The 19,796-nt window shown below is 42.0% G+C and overlaps 1 protein-coding gene across 2 annotated transcripts in view; it reads right to left on the bottom strand.

Annotated features, from left to right (window-relative positions):
* Positions 1-19,796, bottom strand: part of scube1 (signal peptide, CUB domain, EGF-like 1) — a 386,703-nt gene that overhangs the window by 93,655 nt on the left and 273,252 nt on the right. For both annotated transcript variants that reach the window (XM_041216271.1, XM_041216270.1), the window contains one exon: positions 14,345-14,467. In XM_041216271.1, coding sequence (XP_041072205.1) covers positions 14,345-14,467 — 123 coding nt within the window. The remainder of the gene's footprint in view (positions 1-14,344; positions 14,468-19,796) is intronic.

The raw sequence follows: 19,796 nt of genomic DNA on the forward strand, positions 1-19,796 counted from the left end.
TTGCAGAGAGGAACAGAACTTCTTCAAGGAGGTAGGCATTTCTTGAAGAGCAGTGGCAGTCAATTAGACACAGAGATAAAAACAAAAAAACTGCAGACGCTGGAAATCCAAAACAAAAACAGAATTACCTGGAAAAACTCAGCAGGTCTGGCAGCATACCTTTTCTTCTCCGCCGATGCTGCCAGACCTGCTGAGTTTTTCCAGGTAATTCTGTTTTTGCTTTGGATTTTCAGCATCCGCAGTTTTTTTGTTTTTATAGGGAAATAAAGACAAGTTTGACAAGGAGATTCTTGAAAGCAAGGTGGGAGATGGCAGGCTTGAGGGATAAGGTTAGAGACTAGTGGAGTATAGAAGCATAATGGCTGAACGACTGACCACAGACAGTAAGGGAGAGGGAGAAGTTTCATTTTAGAGCAGGAGAAGATGCATGCGCACATGCTGTCAGGAGGGGATCATTAAAATAGGTCAGAATGACACAACAGACGGTTTTGGGAAAAAGGACAGGAATTTTGAATTTTTTGTGCCGATTGGATCCTGCAGAGGATAGGGGTGGTGGGAGTATAGCATTTAGTACAGGTAAGGATATAGCCTGCAGTGTTTTCAATCAATTCAAGCTCATGGAAGATTGAAGACAGCTATTAGAAAACCAGAAAAAGATAAGCCTGCAGTAGCATTTTATCCCAATTTGCATGTGTAAGCAGCCCCCCGACTATAGTAGATGGTAGCAGTGGGAAACCATTTAAAAGCCTGCCTGTAAATTTCAGCTGGTCCTCTCCAAATCTTCCTCTGTTGCTTGCCCATTTTTCAGATGAAAAGCAGGCATCCGTGAGATGAATATCCATTTCCCCCTGCCCCGACACCCCACTTCATATTGCAAACTAATATTGGCAGTTGTCGGTCAGAGGAGGGGAGGCAGTCTGGAGTGTGTGAATTTTGCAGCAAGCCTCATTCAGCTAAAGCAAGAATCATCAAGCCCAATAAGTGGCTCTTTCGGACCCATGAAGAGAAAAAAAACAAGCAGTTGCTTATTTGTTATTTTGTCTTGTTGGGAAACAGTGCAGCTCACTGTGTGAGTGCATGGTTGATTCAATTCTATGTAAGTAAAACCATCTATTGGGTTGATTATCATTCATAAAGAGAAGTGAATCCATTTTGTATTGGTCAGAATTGGTGCATTTTAGATAGCAAGGGATGCAAAGTGTGTTTCTGGGAATGAGGAGCAGCAAAACCCTACATGGCTCCGTTTGATTGATTTTAAAGTTTTGTTTAAACAATGAAAATTGACAGTCAATTTATTAAGAAATGTAAACAGATGGAAAGTCATCAAAACAGAGTTTTTAATCTCATTCCTGCCTATTAGCTACACCAAATCAATGTTCAAAATTTGGTAAGGAGTTCAATCCGACTCTGCTCATTTCAAACATCCTTCAACTAATTCACTGAGTATTCTATGGGCAGAATTTTACGTTCCCCCATCAGCGGGTTCCTAGGTGTGGTGGTGGTGGGGGTGGGGGGTGCGGGTGGTGACCATAAAATTTTTAGGAGGGCCTTCCTACCTGCCCCAACCTCTCCACAATTTTATGCTGGGGTGGGTGACGTCTAGACCAGCCCGCCCATCCTTGCCTTAATTGAAGCCCTTAAGTGGCCATTATTGACCACTTAGGAGCCAATTCCTGCCCAGCCTCAATTTTCAGGCTTACGGGAGGAGTTCAAGGTCAGTGGGGGAAGTCCAAAAATTAACACTGTTCAGGCCTCTGGCAAGATGGGCTGGGGGGCTGTGGGGCACCTCCATCAGCAGGCTCCTTTTATCATTAGGCATTCCCCCAAAAGGTCTGACTCCTGTGGGGGCTCCCACCCCAAGCCCCTTCTTTACACTCCCACCCTCCTCACCCTGAGATCCCCAAAACTCACCTGTTCCTGGACTCCCAGGACTTAGGCTCTAGGACTGCCGCAGCCCCAATCCTGTCCATTATGGCTTCTAAACCTGCCGGGACGAGAGCACTGCCAGCCAATCTGATTGGCTGTCAGCTCTCTGAGATGGGACTTCCTCCCAGTTGAGGGGCAGAAGTCCCACCTCTAGCCAATTAACTCTCATTGGAGTGGAATAGTGAAATAGCTGCAGGGCAGCCTGTTATGGGTGGGGATGTGTTTGCCGCCGACTCATCAGATGGTGGGAAGGGAAATCTCACCATCCAAAATATCCTGGCTGATGTTATTAATGTAGATATTTTGACTTTTGTGAAAGTAATTTGTTCTTAGTTTTGTATTTGAAATTTTATGAAGTTTGTTAAAAGAAATCTTCAAGTACGGAATTTTTATTTATTCTCAGTGACAACTGTGCACCTCGCTTTTAATCATCAAATCTTTTTCTGAGAATGTTAGGGGATAAATTAACCTATTGTACCAAGAGGTTTAAGATCAAATTCAGAATTTCCAACTTTAATATTAGTTTTGGCCATTGTGAATGCAAACTTGTTTGTGAGGCTGTACTCACATTTCCTGCAACGTGATGGATTCAATCCACAAAATAGAGGAAATCAAATAAATAAATGGTTGCCAGCATTCATGAAGTCACGATAATTTTCTTTGACAACATGCACACAATTTCTGTTTCAAAAACATATTGTTTTAAGCAAACATACTCCTGAGGTTTTAGCTTCAAGAAACAATTGCCATCACAGTAGCACAAGCCAATAAATTAAAAAAAAAATCAAAAAAAAAATCAAAGATTACTTACGAGAATGGTGGAGTGGGAGTTATCTTATAAGTTGCTTCGGATTGTATCTACACAAATGCTTTACAGGCTGTCAGGCAGGATCAATTTATGATCAGATGAATTCACTTTATTCAAATGTCACCATATTGTTGAAACAGGAATGATTGTAAAACCAACATAGTGTTTAGAAGTTTCAAATCAAAAAGTGAAGCTGTTTTGCTGCATGCAATTGCAAAATTGAAATTCAGTGATGTATGGATTTACTTTGCTGACAGTTAGAAATATCAGCTTTCTTATTTATTTACTTTTGCTTCAGGGACAGTAAACGAATAGACGGTTGGCATAGACAACACTGTTTCTACTTCACTGCTTGCCAGATCCCTTCACATCTGTTTAATATAACTACATTAGGCAATTTCTTGTGTTACTTTAATCTTGTAAAGTTCAGCTTTGTGATGCCTGTTTTAACAGAAACATAGGCCAGAATTTTTCTGTCGTTGGGCGGGCTTGGCAGGAGCGGGTGAGGGCAGTCAGGAAGCCAAACGCTGCTCACGATTGGCTCCGCTCCATGATTTCACGCTACCTGTGCGGGTGTGGGGGAAGGAGGGAGAGCGGGTCTGGCGCACTCGTACGAAAGAGCGCTTCAATCTCCCTGAGGCATGGAGCTGCCTCAGGGAGATTGAAACACTTTTTAAAAAAATTAATAAAGACAGTAAAAATTTAAAAAAAAACATGTCCCCTTGTGTGATTCTGTCACATCAGATGGGACATGTTTTTAATTCAAAAATAAAGTTTTTAGTTAATGTTTATTTGCTTTAGGAAATATCATCCCGCTCATGGATGAGGTTTCCTAAAAATTGTAAAGGCCATTTGGCCTTTTCGCCTGCCTGCCAACCATAAGGTTGGACAGGCAGCGTTAATTTGATTTCAGTTAGCTTGCTAATAGCCTTTCAATTATCAGCGGGTGCAGCTGACTCCGGCGCGCACCAACTGAATGAAATATCGTGCGAGTGCGCGATGATGTTGGGACGCATGCCCGACATCACTGCGCGTCATATTACGCTCGGGCATGTCGGATGTGCACCCGCATGCCAAACATAAAATTCTGCCCATAAACTAATAAATCTTAACAGAAATATACATTCATTCAAGTTTGAAATGTGTTAATTAAAATAACTTATAAAAATTTGACTGATAGGAGAGTTTTTTTTAAATAAAGGGACTCTCATCATCATAATTGTTTGATATGTTTGAAAAGTAGTAAATAATTATGACTGGGCGACAGATTCGTCAGTGGGTAAATGTACTAAATACAAAATCAATGTCAGAGAAGTATTGGGTTTGATCCTTTTTATGTACTAAATTAACCAATCTCAATTAATGGTGTGGGCATTATAATTAGCTGCAAGGAGTAGAGTTGTCAGCCTGAATCCCATTCTTATCTGCTGTGAAGTGTGTTAATGGTCACTGGGTCCAATATTAGGTTTGGCAAATTTGCTCCTATGGCTGCCTAGATACTGTGTAGACACACAACCTAGATTGATACTTCAGATACTGAAGGAGTGCTGCACTATTGGAGATGCCACCTTTTGAATGAAACGTTAAACCAAACCCTTGCCTTAAAATTTAAGTTTCAAATCATTTAATTATCATTCCTGCACACCAGGCACAACAAGTAATTGGAGAAGCTTTTCAATTTTTAATGCGCCTTATACTTATGCCAGAAAAAAAACTCATTAAAAGAAGCAGAAAACAAGAGCAGGTCTCGGTGAAGATCACTTAAAAACATGCTTATAGATTGCAATTAAAATGACAAAAAGAACTGTTTCCTGCTGCATCTGAAAATTCAGCTGCAATGTTGAGACCACTTACCTCCCAATCCTCAACAAGCTCAACTGGAAGATATTTACATTTGAGGGATTGGTTATGGCTAGTTTCGTGGGCAGTGAAGGAGGTAAAAGATCAACAAGATGGGCTTATTTTAATTACCTGGGTAATTCACTTATGCCCAAATTCCACAATCTTTTCGGCTATATAATTGGTTTGCTTCTTGGTGCTCGCTTTATTTGTAGTAGTTTGTAGTTTTAATGTAATAAAATTTCTGGTGCTTCCCAGGAGCATTATCAAACAAAATTTGACACTGAGCCACATAAGGAGATATTAGGACAGATGTCTGAAAGCTTGGTCAAAGAGGTGTGTTTTAAGATGCATCTTAAAGGATAGTGAAGTAAACAATTTTAGGGAGGGAATTCAAGAGTATGGTACTTAAGCAACCGAAGGCAAGTTCGTCACTGCTGCAGCAATTAAAATTGTGGTTGCACGAGAGGCCAGAATTGTACATGATTACAGAGATTCTGGAGAGATGTAGACTGAGAGAGGTTATAGCTATAGGGATTGGTAAAGTCATGAGGAATTTGAAAACAGTAAGTGCAGGGGTGATGGGTGAACAGGACTTTGTGTGAGTTACAATATAGGCAACAGAGCTTTGGATAAGCTCAAGTTTATGGAGGGTGGATGATAGGAGCTGGCGAGGGGAACATTGGGATAATCAAGTTTAGAGGTTTCAGAGGCATGGATGTGGGTTTCAGCAGTTGATGAGCTGAGGCAGGGTGCAGACACACAATGCCATGGAGGTAGAAGCAGGCAATGTTGATGATAGAACAGATATATGTGGTTGGAAGCTCATCTTTGGGCCAATTATGATACCAAAGTTGCGCAAGGCCTAGTTAAGTCCCAGGCAATTTCCAGGAAGAGGGATGGAATTACTGATGGGGAACAGAGTTTGTGCTGGGGGCCAAAGGCAATATCTTGCCAATATTTAGTTGAAGGGAATTTCTGCTCATCTAGTATTGGATGTCATACAAGCAGCGTGACAAATCAGGAACAGTAGAGGGTCAAGAATGATGGTAGTGAGGCAGAGTTAGATATCATGTGGAACTTGACATCATGACTTTGGATGATGTTGCTGAGGGGCAGCATGTAGAGGGAAAATGGGAGGGAGCCAACGTTAGATCCTTGATGGACTTCAGAATTAATTGTGTTGGAGTAGGAAGATAAGTTATTGCATGTGATTTTTCTGGCTATGAATACAGCTGTATTTGGACACACACTCCTTTGACTCACCACAATTGACACCACAAGACATCCATTAGTATGTGAAAATTATCAAAAACAAAGAATAACACATGTCACATATCATACATATAACAAGACAAATTATGATAAATATTGCACAAATCCATTGATTGCCTGTTTAGGGCTGGGGCAGATTACACTTCAGTAACTATGAGTTATCATTGCAAGTCCAGTCTTGTTTTAAAAAAACTGCAAGTGTAAATTTGGTTTTGGGTGGTGGTGAGAAATGGGTGATAACTAAATGGTAGCCCACTTTACACCCTGCCAGAATTCCTTTTCCATTGCAGTTACTTGGACAGTGCATGAAAAAGGCTGCTTATGCACCCTTGCCTGGTTTGCATGAAGACCACTACCTCCTGCAGCAAATGGTTAAAAATTACTTTGCGCATTACTAAATAGGAGCAGGAGCATCCCTAACAGTTAAAATCAGATTTCCATAGTCTGAGTTTGTGCAAGTATATATGGAAATACATTGGTGTCACAAATTGTCTAATGTCATTTTATTTCTGAAATGTACAGCTATGCTCTGTAAATTAAGATTTTCTAAGGGGTAGATCTGATGGTTTAGATATAAAAAAAAAATGTTTGGAACACAACTATTTATTGTTTGAAGGGTTTAACCTAAATGAGCATTTTAAAAATACCATCCCATAGTATGCAGAAGCACAGTTGTACGTGTATTACATGATCCTTGTCTACTGATAAAACACCTCCAAAAAGACAATTACAGCATCCATCTTTTCATCACAGTCTGCTCTAAATCATCTTGTCATGTACTCTGCAGAGCCTCAATGTTACAGCAGCTTTGTTAAATATCTATAATAGCCTGCGCTGAAACACTTGATTAATTCCAAAGGTGATGAATGTCATATTCCAGAAGCACTGGAACTTGGCCACATCTGGGGCTGTGAGCCAAAAGCATTTAGTACATTATTGTATCTAAGGGAGCAATATATATTTTACATTCTTCCTGAAGAATTTTGGTTCTTTTTTAATAATCTGTAATGGTGCTCAAATAACTGTGCATTGAAACTGAAGTTTATTAATGAAAATTAAGCAAAATAGGACATTTGTAAATCACGTTAGTTACTGTTATCAGAAAGTTCACTTTAGCTGTTAGATGTTTCCTCATCAAGCAGAATTTTCTCAGGTCAGTTTACTTTGAATGGGAGTCAATAGGTTTTTGCACCTTTCTAGCTGCTAAATGAAGCTTGTGGTAGAGCACAGTCTGCTTATTGTTGGGATTTTCCAGACCATTGACTAACAAACTGCATTTGAATAAGCAGTTAATTTAGCTTGTACCAGAACTGCAAAACATTTAACTCCTTTCTTCCTGCTGTTATATCAGTGTTGTTCATTGGGCAATGGGTTGCTTCTCAAAGGACATTTTTTTTCTCCTTTCTTTTCTAATGAAGGTTTTGGTCATACATTCTAATCCCAGTCTAATACAAAAATCCATATCTTGGATTTCAACAATGACTTCTGTTGCGTTAATGAATGTATTTAAAAAATTCACAGAAACATGAATGTATCAATGCACACTCCCCATGAGTATTATGCCATGGAAATGTAAACCTGCTTAAAAATATAAATGTTTATATGGACTCTTGATAACTCAAAAGATCTAGTTTGGTTATTAGCAGAGATGTCTTGTGTGAATTATATTTTACTGTAAGCTTCAACGTTGATATGAGTTGAATTGTTTAAATCAATGCTGCAGCAGGAAGCATTAAGAAAGACCCATCCTGCTAAGGCCGTTCAGGAGGAACTTTTTCATAGTGGTGGTGCTGTTGAGTGAGGAGGGTAGGGGTGGTTGTTGAGCAGAATCCTGATCAATAGAAGGAGATCTTATTTCTTTGTATTTTTTCAAAGAAATGCAGTTATTGTTGTTTAAACATTATATCTTTGCTGTACTATAGTTTATAAAGAAAAACACTTTTATTGAATTGGGAAGGTTGATGGGGTGAAGATTTTCTCTGCGCACTATATTCAACAAAACTGTCAAGCAATTTATTGAATTGGCTTAAAGGAAGAAAAAAACATTTCTATAGCACCATTCATGACCTCAGGACATTTCAAAACTTTACAGCCAATGAAGTACTCTTGAAGTATAGTCACTATTATAATGTAAGATGTGGCAGCCAATTTGCACACAGCAAGCTCTCCACAAACTGCAATGAGATAATCAACATATTTTTTAAAATATAAGAAATTGGTTGAGATTCAGATATTGGCCAGGATACCAGCAAGTTCTCTTTTGATCTTCCTTGAAATAGTGCCAGGGGATCACTTACATTCACCCGAAAGGGCAGACAGGACCTCAGTTTAGCATCTCATGTAAAAAATGGGACCTCTGACAGTGCAGCATTCATTCAGTACTGTACTGAAGTGTCAGCCTAGATTTTATACTTAAGCCTCTGAAGTGAGATTTGAACCTACATCCTTCCGGTTAAGAGGCAAGAGCACTACCACTGAATTGCAGCTGACATTATGAGTCCGTAATTGATGCATATAATGAAAAAGATTCCTAAAAATTAAAAGGCAAAAGCAATAAGGAGCAAAGCAAGATAGAGGGAGAAAGGCAAGAAAAAAATTAGTGCTTATAATTTTCTTCCTTGCTTAATATTACAAGACAGCCTTTATACAATAACTGACTGTCTTACAATGTATATTCTGCAGCAAGTCAAGGAGTTCATGGCAACCCAGCTTCCTAAATAAATGAGAACAATTTGTTTTGACCAGAGGTAAAAAGGTATAACAGGAAATATCTCTGCTGTTAATTTCTCACAATAACTCTTAGGGCAGAAGCTTCCACTCCCGCCAGCAGCAGGAATTGTGGCAGTTGGGGGAGCAAGATTTGATGGGAGGCCAAAATCCAGTTTTCCAAAGTCAGGAAATTAATTTGGAATCTTGTTCTCCTGACTTTCATGGCAGCTTAAGGTTGGGTCGAGTGTTTCGTGGATCTATGTCGGGGACCCCATTTGCATCTCATGAATGCTCATTAAAAGCCCAACACAGCAGAATCTTGTCCCACCTCCAAATTTAGCATCCTGCCAGCAGGAACTTAGAATGTTCAGTTTCACGACTGTACATAAGTGACATGCACTGGGCGAGGGAGACTTCTTAAATAAAGGCAAAATACTGCAGATGCTGGAAATCTGAAACAGAGACTTCTTCCTGGACTTACAGGTCAGTAGATGTTAGTTTCACCTTCGTTTCACACCATCAGTGAGAGATATCAACTGCCTGTCACAAATGCTGTGCCAAAGCTGGGCACATGGGAAGGGTGAGACAGAGCCAGGACCGTTGGGGTGGGGCGGGTGGGGACACATGGGGGAGGGGGGTCAAGGAGCAGAGTGAAACACTGAATGGCTGTCCGGGTGTCATTCAAACATGGCACCCGGACATTGGAGCCTATGAGGTGACAGCGGGGCAGGTAGGAAGTCACACGAGAATTGGCATGCTCCTGGTGGCTGCATAATTAATGAGCTGAACAATGCAAAATGTCACCGCTCTCCAGCCGAAGTCACTTTGACTTTTGACTTTTGCCACTGGACTTAGTCTCCAGAATGGAAAATTCTGCTCTTAGTTTTGCAAGAATGTAATCTCATAATGAAAAGTACTGTTTGTTTATAATTAATAAAATAATGTGCTATAATACACAATGTGTGTATAGTGCTTTGCTGTATTCCACTGGGGAACAAAGTTTTGTATTACTATAGCAACAGTCAGATGGCTCTGATCTCACAATCATCTTTAATACCCTTTCACTTACTGTACATGACATTGTCCCTACAGTATTTTCTGTGTTAGCTACAGAACAGCTAATTTTAAAATAAATTGAGAACAGTTTATATATTGTAAAATAAGTAACAAATGTCTACCTTAAGGGGCTAACTGAGATTTCAGGTTTTGCTATGGTCATGAATTTTATTCACATGATTTATGATGCAAATATTAAGAACAGAATTACTACCTTCTAACTCAGCACCAGCCATCTACTAACCTGTGCTACATGAAAGGGATAGTGCCACATAAAGCTGAATAACTTCAACAATGGGCTTTAGCTAGTTTTCAAATGGAAAACAGACAAGATCAAAAAACGTGGTGCGGGATTTTCTGGTCCAGCCCACTGCCAGGATCATCTGGTCCCGCCGAAAGTCAATGGACTTTTGGCTGGGCTGCTGAATCTCCCACAGAGATGTCAGTTTAGATCTTAGTTTAACACTGCTTCCAAAAACTGGCACCTCCAGTAAAGCATCATTCTCTCACTTCTGCTCTGAAATATCAGCCCAGATTTTGGGCAGGACATTCTCAGCCCAGTGGAAGCAGGTTCCACGGCTTATGGGGTGGGAAAATCCTGAAAAAATGACATCAAGTTGAGATTTCAGTGAACCGGCCCTCTTCCAGCTTTCCCCAGGTTGGATTGCTTGTCCAGTGTGGAATCCCAGTGTGCCTGGCAGGAAAGCTATTGAGCTTTTTTTTCAAAAATGGATTCCCTCTTTCCCAACAGCGCACAGTTTACATGCTAGTTACATATTGGCCAGTTTGGAGAAGGCCAGTGTGCAGTGGGAATTTATCAGAGTGAAACTGACCAGATATGAACAGAATGGTGAAACTGGCAAGCCTGTGGTCAGCCAGTGAAAGGCTTGCTCTGATAGGAGCAGTTCCTTCAGCCTAAAATCACAAAGTTTGTTGGAAACAGTAATTTTGTACAACTTACATCAAATGCCTTAATGCAATTAAGACCTTTTTCCTCAAATGCTTTCTGTTACTTCTACACGATTCTACCCCCGTGGCTTCAGCAGAGCTAGAAGGCAGGCTGCTCATTCCGCTGTTGTGATACATACCCGTGGCAGACATCCACTGGGTTTCAGAGCCTGTGAGGAATCCGACAAAGGTTGCCCCATCTGCATTTGCGCAGGAACAGAATCAGCAATTGGGGCAGGATCAGCATGTAGGGCACTGACTGAGAGAGGCAAAGGGCAATGCCAAGATGTCAGGGCACCATGAGAAGAGCCCTCAACGTCATCACCCTTCTCCCATCTTCCATCCCAGGATCCATCTGCTAACCAAGAGTAGGAGAGTGCTTGGCGGGATGTGAATGTGGCCTTCAGTCACCAAGGTGATGCTTTCTTTGATCCTCTGTAAACTGGCAACTATAGTGTGCAGGCCATTGATCTGGGCCAGCATGCAGTTGATGGCCTCTTGCGTCTTATTGTCCTTGAGGTTGGCCTCTCCTTCAATGGAGGTGGTCATCAGTGCAAATACCTGGGACATCGGAGCACTCATTATGAATGGAATGTTTCATTCTCTGTGCAAAATTGCGCATGGCCCCTGGAAATTGATTGCATAAGATGCATGCACATTTGCTGTAGCTGCTCCACAATGACCCATGTGGCTCAGATCTGTGTCTAGCAGAGCTTGGAATGTCCTGCGCCCTCTATAACAGGGAGTCTCCAATGCTGTCCCTGTGTCTAACACCTGGTCCTGATCAAACATGTGATATACTCGATAGAAGTTTTTCAAATCATGAGGAGGCTGGACAGAGTAGAACGAGAAGGCACAGATTTAAAGTGATTTGCAAAAGAAGCAAATGTGATGTAAGAAAAACTGTTTCACACACTGAGTGGTATGAGTCTGGGATGCACTGCCTGGAAGTGTGGTGGAGGCAAGTTCAATCGAGACTTTCAAGAGGGCATTAAATGATTATTTGAATAGGAACAAGGTACAAGGGTACGGGGAAAAGGCAGGGCAATGGCACTACGTTATAATGCTCACTTGGAGAGCCAGTGCAGAAACGATCGGCCAAACGGCCTCCTTTTTTGCCATTAAGATTCTGTGATACTCCTCCTTATATGCTACTCTATCTAGCTGAGAAGCTGCACCCAGAGATACGTTTATTTGTGCTAGTGAAGGATGTGTAGCAGTCATGTGACAGTGCATCCTCAGAGTGCTGCCCTTACTCTGAGGACTCCTCAAGCTCCTGTCTTATCTCCTCTGCTGCCATCATCGATGCATTTGTGGGAGACGAGAGACATAAGTTGGTGCTGAAAGTAGGTGAAATTGGGTTCCAAGTTAGCATAGTGCAGATTATGACTTAATTTATTGTTGATATCAATTCAACATGAGTGATGGTATAGTGCCAAATGGCAGTGTGATATCAAATGCTGTCTCTGGACACCTATTTCTCCATCATCAATGGCCTGTACTGGTGCCACCCTACCAATCTCAAGGACTACCTCCTCTATTGCAGTCAGGATGACCATGGCTGCAACTCCACCCCCAGTTCTCTGCCTCTCCCTTAAGCTGTGAGCTCTAATGCCCTGCAATGGTAAGAGGCAGGCAGTTAGGAGTGTGAGGGGTAAATTGATTGCTGAGGTTGGAGGGTAGACATTTGAGGAGGGTGACTGAGAAATAGGAATGTGAGGGCAATAGGTTGAGGGTGAGTATGAATGATGCCTGTTGAAATGGAGATCTGAGGCTGGAGAGAAAGTAACGTTATGATAGCAAGGTGTGTCAGTCAGAGGAGTGCTGTGCAGGGGAATGCTAGGGAGGAGAGAGAGTGATGGCTGGCAGCTGAAAGCTGCAGGACACTTGCTTTGCCAGACTTTATAAAGCCATTGAAACTTTTCCAGCATGGATCCAGGTCCCCAGCATCACACTTTGGCCAGTGACAGTCTCAGGAACTTGAAGCCATGCCTGCTCTGATGTTGGCTGGCCTCCTCCTCCCATTTTCAGGAAAAAGGAATTATCTTCGTGCCCTCACTGCATGAATCATCACCTCCCGAGACAAGTATGTGATGGGGGGTGGGGGAACATCCTTTCCACATCTTCCATCCATGCTGCAGTTCAATCCTACCTCCTCCCATTAGATTGTTTCCTGCAAACAATTGCTGCTCATTGATCGGGGAGTCTGCAGGCAGACTGATAATTAACTTGCTCTGAAAAAGAGGAACTGTAGGACATGCAAATCAATTGATTGGGATGCCAACTGGAAAATGGCCCTGCCATTCTGGCAGAGAGTAAGGTGAGTAGATTCCACCCAATGTGTTTGAGATCAAGTATAGGGATTGAACCTAAATCTTGTAGTGCAAGCAAGAGTGCTATCATTGAGCCAAACCCAACAGTGAATTGATACTAGAAGTGAATTTATATTTGACATGCTTAAAATTTGCAACATTAAAATTTTATCTTTGTAATTCAACATCAACTAACAGCTGTGAGCAATAAATAGAACCAAAGCTGGAGCCAAGCAAATATTAAACCACCAGCATGGAGCCAATCATATTTGCTGCTTGGCTCCAAAGTATTTTGTCAAGATGACTTGTTATTTCACTGCAATGATTTGGAGCTAAGAATTTAACATATGAATTCTATCAACTTGTTTGACTCTGAAGTAAGGAGCAGAGGAGAGGTCAGCATAAACCTACCATGTGGTTTTGACCCTGAACACAGATTGTATTTTACTGATGGGGTCAATTTATCAATCTTTGGTTTGCCTTTCAGAACCAGTAAAAGTTTCAGCTGGAACCAAAATTAGCCCCATGACTCCAATCTCCCAATTTGGCTTATAAGTGAATTGCAGAAGTACTTTTCTCTCTCTACTATGGTCTCAAAGTAAACACATATCAGTTGTGCCATTTACTAATTGATGTGCAGTAAGAAAAAAAATGTAGACATTCCCTTTACACAATTATCTCCAAAGACATTTCTCATTTAACGGTTCATTGACTCGCACAACAGATTTGAATAACAGAACTTTTCACTCATAATATTTGTACTAACTCATTTTGTTCTAAAAGCTGCTGCTTAATATTACTCCCAGAGTTTGGTGTGAGGAAGATCTTTTGGGGGGGGGGGCAGGGGGATGATTGTCACTGGCTCTGCCACCTAAAATCAGGGTAAAAGCACCCCAGAAATCACGGAGGGAAACTTACTGCACTGTTTCTGCTCCCAGTCTGAGTGGCACTACCCTGAAAGAGACCTTATCACTGTATGGCTGCCCCTGCCAATTTCAGAATGTAGGCCCTTTTAACACAAAAATCAGGGTCTACCAATGTAAAGGGAATTCAGGCAAGATATGTAATGGGCAATTGATCAGCTGCTGCCAGCTTTCTGCTCAGCCATGAAAGTTAGAATCTAAACCATTGTTAAATTTTGACAAAATGATAGCATAATGTTTTTGTTGAATTTCGAGCTAAAATAAGTGATCCGTTTATACTGTTGAGCTGCACATGGCACGATTAATGCAGGTGTTAGAGAGCTCACTGAAGTATGGGTCTGGCTAGAAAATATTGCTCACATTATAGCAAAGATGAACTGATAATTTCTTTAGAAGCCTTCAATTTGAACAAGCAAACATAATGTTTCTCTGTATTTTGAACATTAGTTTTCAGGGGTAGAATCACACAATCTTAAATATTTGTTAAGCCAGTATATTTTAACAACAATGAGCAAACAAAGCAAGATATAATGTGGATGGGGACTTACCTTGACAGGATCGCTCATCTGTCAGCAGCTTGTAGCCTTTTCGACAGCTGCACTCAAAGCTGCCAACCGTATTCCTACAGAAATGGTCACATCCGCCGTTATTTACTAAACACTCATCAATATCTGCGAACAGAGAAAGCATAAAAGCAGGGAAATTATTAATGCTATATTCTGATACGGGCACATGGACAACATTGGAACCAGTGGGAGCATTCTGACAACATTACCCCCCCCCCCCCCATATACATTGTGTTCAAAAAATATTTCCTTTTTTTTGTTGCAAAGTTTCTTCCTCATCCATTGTTTACAAATGTAACCGGTATTGTGGAGCCCACAATATAAGAAGCTGCTGATTTCCACTGCTGTATAAATTTCATGCATCAGAATTAACTTTCACTCAAAAATCATAATCACAGTTTCAGTTTCTAGCTACAGAATTTCCCATGCAAAACCTGATCTGTACAGACAGATGGAGGATGTTCCAGAACGTCTCTGGTCAATAAATAATCTGTGGTAGTCTGAAGGAAACCTGCCATCCTGATCCAGCATGAGCTGTGTGCGACTCTAATCTCACACCAAAGTGGCTGACTCTTAACTGCCCCCTGAAGTGGGCATGTAAACTTCTCAGTCAGATCAAACTTCTATTTGGCAACACAGGATGGGCAATAAATGCCTTGCAAGTGACCATTCTGAGAATGATTTTCAAAAAATAGTACATGGTTAGGTGTGCTACAGAATACAATAAGACTCTGTGTGCCTCAATTTGTATTAATTATGCATTCTTAAGGTAAAGATGCACAGCATTAACACACTTGCCCATTTGCTACATACAGACACTTTATTATCATAACTATTTAATTTAAATTCCAATTAATGGATGAAAGAGGGAGTCATAGGTATACTGAAAATTCTCTTTACTGAATTACTTGAGTGAATTTATCTGGATTACTAAAGCTATCAAGCAGCTTTTTTCAAATACCAAGACAAATTACTAATTATTAAAGATAATGGGGGAATATTTGGATAAGGCCCGAATACAGGTGTAGGGGTCATGCCATGTGATTAACCTGTCTCCCTGGACCATGACCCCACCACTGAACATCAAGCCATTGTTTCCAGGACTGTCACTGACCTCATCTCCTCTGGGGATCTCCCTCCCACAGCTTCCAACCTGATAGTCGTCCAACCTCGGACAGCCCGCTTCTATCTCCTACCCAAAATCCACAAACAGAACTGCCCCGGTAGACGATCGTCTCAGCTTGCTCCTGCCCCACAGAACTCATTTCTCGTTATCTTGACTCCCTTCTCTCTCCCCTTGTCCAGTCCCTTCCCACCTACATCCGTGATTCCTCTGACACCTTACGTCACATCAACAATTTCCAGTTCCCTGGCCCCAACCGCTTCCTCTTCACCCTGGACGTCCAATCCCTCTACACCCCCATCGCCCACCAGGATGGTCTGAGGGCCCTTAGCTTCTTCCTCGAACAGAGGCCCGAACAATCCCCATCCACCACTACTCTCCTCCTTCTGGCTGAACTTGTTCTCACGCTGAACAATTTCTCCTTCAACTCCTCTCACTTCCTCCAAATAAAAGGTGTGGCTATGGGTACCCGCATGGGCCCCAGCTATGCCTGTCTCTTTATGGGGTATGTGGAACATTCCTTGTTGCAGTCCTACTCCGGCCCCCTTCCACAACTCTTTCTCCGGTACATCGATGAATACTTCGGTGCCGCTTCATGCTCTCGTCGGGACTTGGAAAAATTTATTAATTTTGCTTCCAATCTCCACCCCTCCATCATTTTCACGTGGTCCATCTCTGACACTTCCCTTCCCTTCCTTGACCTCTCTGTCTCAATCTCTGGTGATAGACTGTCCACCAATATCCATTACAAACCCACCGACTCCCACAGCTATCTCGACTACAGCTCCTCACACCCCGCTTCCTGTAAGGACTCCATCCCATTCTCTCAGTTCCTTCGCCTCCGTTGCATCTGTTCCGATGATGCTACATTCAAAAACAGTTCCTCTGACATGTCCTCCTTCTTCCTTAACCGAGGTTTTCCACCCACGGTCGTTGACAGGACCCTCAACCGTGTCCGGCCCATCTCCTGCGCATCCGCCCTCACGCCTTCTCCTCCCTCCCAGAAACATGATAGGGTCCCCCTTGTCCTCACTTATCACCCCACCAGCCTCCGCATTCAAAGGATCATCCTCCGCCATTTCCGCCAACTCCAGCATGATGCCACCACCAAACACATCTTCCCTTCACCCCCCTTATCGGCATTCCGTAGGGATCGCTCCCTCCGGGACACCCTGGTCCACTCCTCCATCACCCCCTACTCCTCAACCCCCTCCTATGGCACCACCCCATGCCCACGCAAAAGATGCAACACCTGCCCCTTCACTTCCTCTCTCCTCACCGTCCAAGGACCCAAACACTCCTTTCAAGTGAAGCAGCATTTCACTTGCATTTCCCCCAACTTAGTCTACTGCATTCGTTGCTCCCAATGTGGTCTCCTCTACATTGGAGAGACCAACGTAAACTGGGCGACCGCTTTGCAGAACACCTGCGGTCTGTCCGCAAGAATGACCCAAATCTCCCTGTCGCTTGCCATTTTAACACTCCACCCTGCTCTCTTGCCCACATGTCTGTCCTTGGCTTGCTGCATTGTTCCAGTGAAGCCCAATGTAAACTGGAGGAACAACACCTCATCTTCCGACTAGGGACTTTACAGCCTTCTGGACTGAATATTGAATTCAACAACTTTAGGTCGTGAGCTCCCTCCCCCATCCCCACCCCCTTTCTGTTTCTCCCTTCCTTTTTTTTTCCAATAAATTATAAAGATTTTCCTTTTCCCACCTATTTCCATTATATAAAAAAACCCCCACTAGAGCTATACCTTGAGTGCCCTACCATCCATTCTTAATTAGCACATTCGTTTAGATAATATCACCAACTTTAACTTTAACACCTATGTGTTCTATTGTACTATTGTCGTTGACATCTTTTGATGATCTGCTTCTATCACTGCTTGTTTGTCCCTACAACCACACCACCCCCCCCACCTCTCTCTCTCTATCTCTCCGCCCCCCACACACACACCTTAAACCAGCTTATATTTCAACTCTTTCTTGGACTCAAACTCAAGTTCTGTCGAAGGGTCATGAGGACTCGAAACGTCAACTCTTTTATTCTCCGCCGATGCTGCCAGATCTGCTGAGTTTTTCCAGGTAATTCTGTTTTTCTATTTGAGGTGATGCAGGCAGTATGCAAAGTACTCAGTGATGTTTGTAATCTGCAGCCAGTGCTAAGCACTTTGTTGAGTGCCTGCATGCCTGAGTAGGGGCTGTAAAATGTTCAGAGGCTAACATGAGTTCAGGCTAGCCTACACTATTCAAAGCAAGCCTGCAGCTCAAAAGGGGAGATGCAATTTTGGTTTGATCAGGTGCTGAAATTCATTCCAAAAGTGTCTTGGGAAGGACACAACATGGCAGAGTGGGCTCCAAAGTTCACTGACGCAACCGTGTAGGCCTTGGTGCAGAAGACAAATAAGAGAAGAGAGGTTCTCTATCCACAGGGTGCCAGGCTGGCCTTCAGGCAAACTCTTGGAGGACATTAGGATCAGGTAGCCATGCAGGTCAATCCCAACAGTGTAGAGCCCTGAGGCTCTGGATGCAGTGCAGAACGAAGTTCAATGACCTCATTTGAGTGATCAAGGTCAGTGAATGCATCTTCAAATACCACATACCACCAATTGCATCATCAGCTTCACTTCAATGCACCACACCCATTCAATTACCTATCAACAAACTCTATAAATTACAATTCATACCTCACATTCTTAGTTTCGCCTCACCCTCACACACTTAGCACTGCCGCCAGCCTCAACCCACATATCACAGCTTGCGCCAACTGCCAACTAATCAACTGTGACAGATACATCACCTAAACACATTTACTAACATACTTTCCACTCTCTTGCAGGACAAGGTGAAGCATAACCAAAGACAGCAAAGTCTGCATATCTTCATTCCTATGAAGGAGACAGCTCACGGTTGATGAACAATGGCAGATGTTTAAGAAAATAGTTCATGACTCACAACAAAGATATATCCCAGTGAAGAAGAACAATGGTAGGGAGGGGATAAACCAACCATAACCAAGGAAGTTAAGGATAGTATCAAATTGAAAGAAAAAACATACAATGTGGCAAAGATTAGTGGTAAACCAGAGGAATGGGAAAGTTTTAAAAAACCAAAAAGTGACCAAAAAAATAAAAAGGGAGAAAATAAACTTTGAGAGTAAACTACCAAGTAATATAAAAATGGACAGTAAGAGCTTCTTTAAATATATAAAAAGAGAGAAGCCAAAGTGAACATTGGCCCCTTAGAGATGAGGCTAGGAAAATAATAATGGGGAACCAGGAAATGGCAGAGGAGTTGAATATATACTTTGCATCATTCTCCATAGAAGACGACACTAATAGCATTCCAAAAATACGAAATAATCAAGGGGCAAAAGGGGGAGGAAATAAATACAATAACCATCACTAGAGAAAAAGTACTAGGGAAACTAATGGAGATAAAGGCCTATAAGTCCCCTGGACCTGACGGATTGCATTCTAGGATATTAAAGTAAGTACCTACAGAGATAGTGGATGCACTGGTAGTAATCTTCCAAGAATCCTTAGATTCCGGAAAAGTCCTAGAGGATTGGAAAACCCTCAAAAAGGGAGAGAGACGACAAACAGTTAACTATAGGCCAGTTAGTTTAACATCTGTCATTGAAAAAATGTTAGAGTCTATTATAAAGGATGTAATAGCAGAGCATTTAGAAATATATAATATAATCAAGCAGAGTCAGCATGGCTTCATGAAGGGGGAGTCATGCCTGATAATTTTTTACAATTCTTTGAGGAACTAACGAGCAGGATAGATAAAGGGGAACAATAGATGTAATACACCTGGATTTCCAAAAGGCGTTTGATAAGGTACCACACATAAGGCTACTTAATAAGATAAGATTGGGGGTAGTGTATTAGCATGGATAGATGATTGGCTAACTAATAGAAGACAGAGAGTTGGGATAAGGGGGGCATTTTCCAGATAGCAACCTGTAACTAGTGGAGTGCCACAGGGATCAGAGTTGGAGCCATAATTATTTACAATATATATTTATGACTTGTATGAGGGAAGTGAATGTACTATTGCCAAGTTTGCAGATAACACAAAAATAGGTGGGAAGGCAAGTAGTGGGGATGACACAAGATTCTACAGAGGGATATTGACAGGTTAAGTGAATGGGAAAAAACTTGGCAGATGGAATATAATGTGGGAAAGTGTTAGGTTATGCACTTGGCAGGAAGAAGAGGAGCTGAATGTTATTTAAATGGAGAAAGACCGCAGAAAGCGGCAGCACAGAGGGATTTTTGTGACCTCTTGCATGAATCAC

This window comes from Carcharodon carcharias, chromosome 21 (assembly GCF_017639515.1).
Source record: "Carcharodon carcharias isolate sCarCar2 chromosome 21, sCarCar2.pri, whole genome shotgun sequence".
Lineage (NCBI taxonomy): Eukaryota > Metazoa > Chordata > Chondrichthyes > Lamniformes > Lamnidae > Carcharodon > Carcharodon carcharias.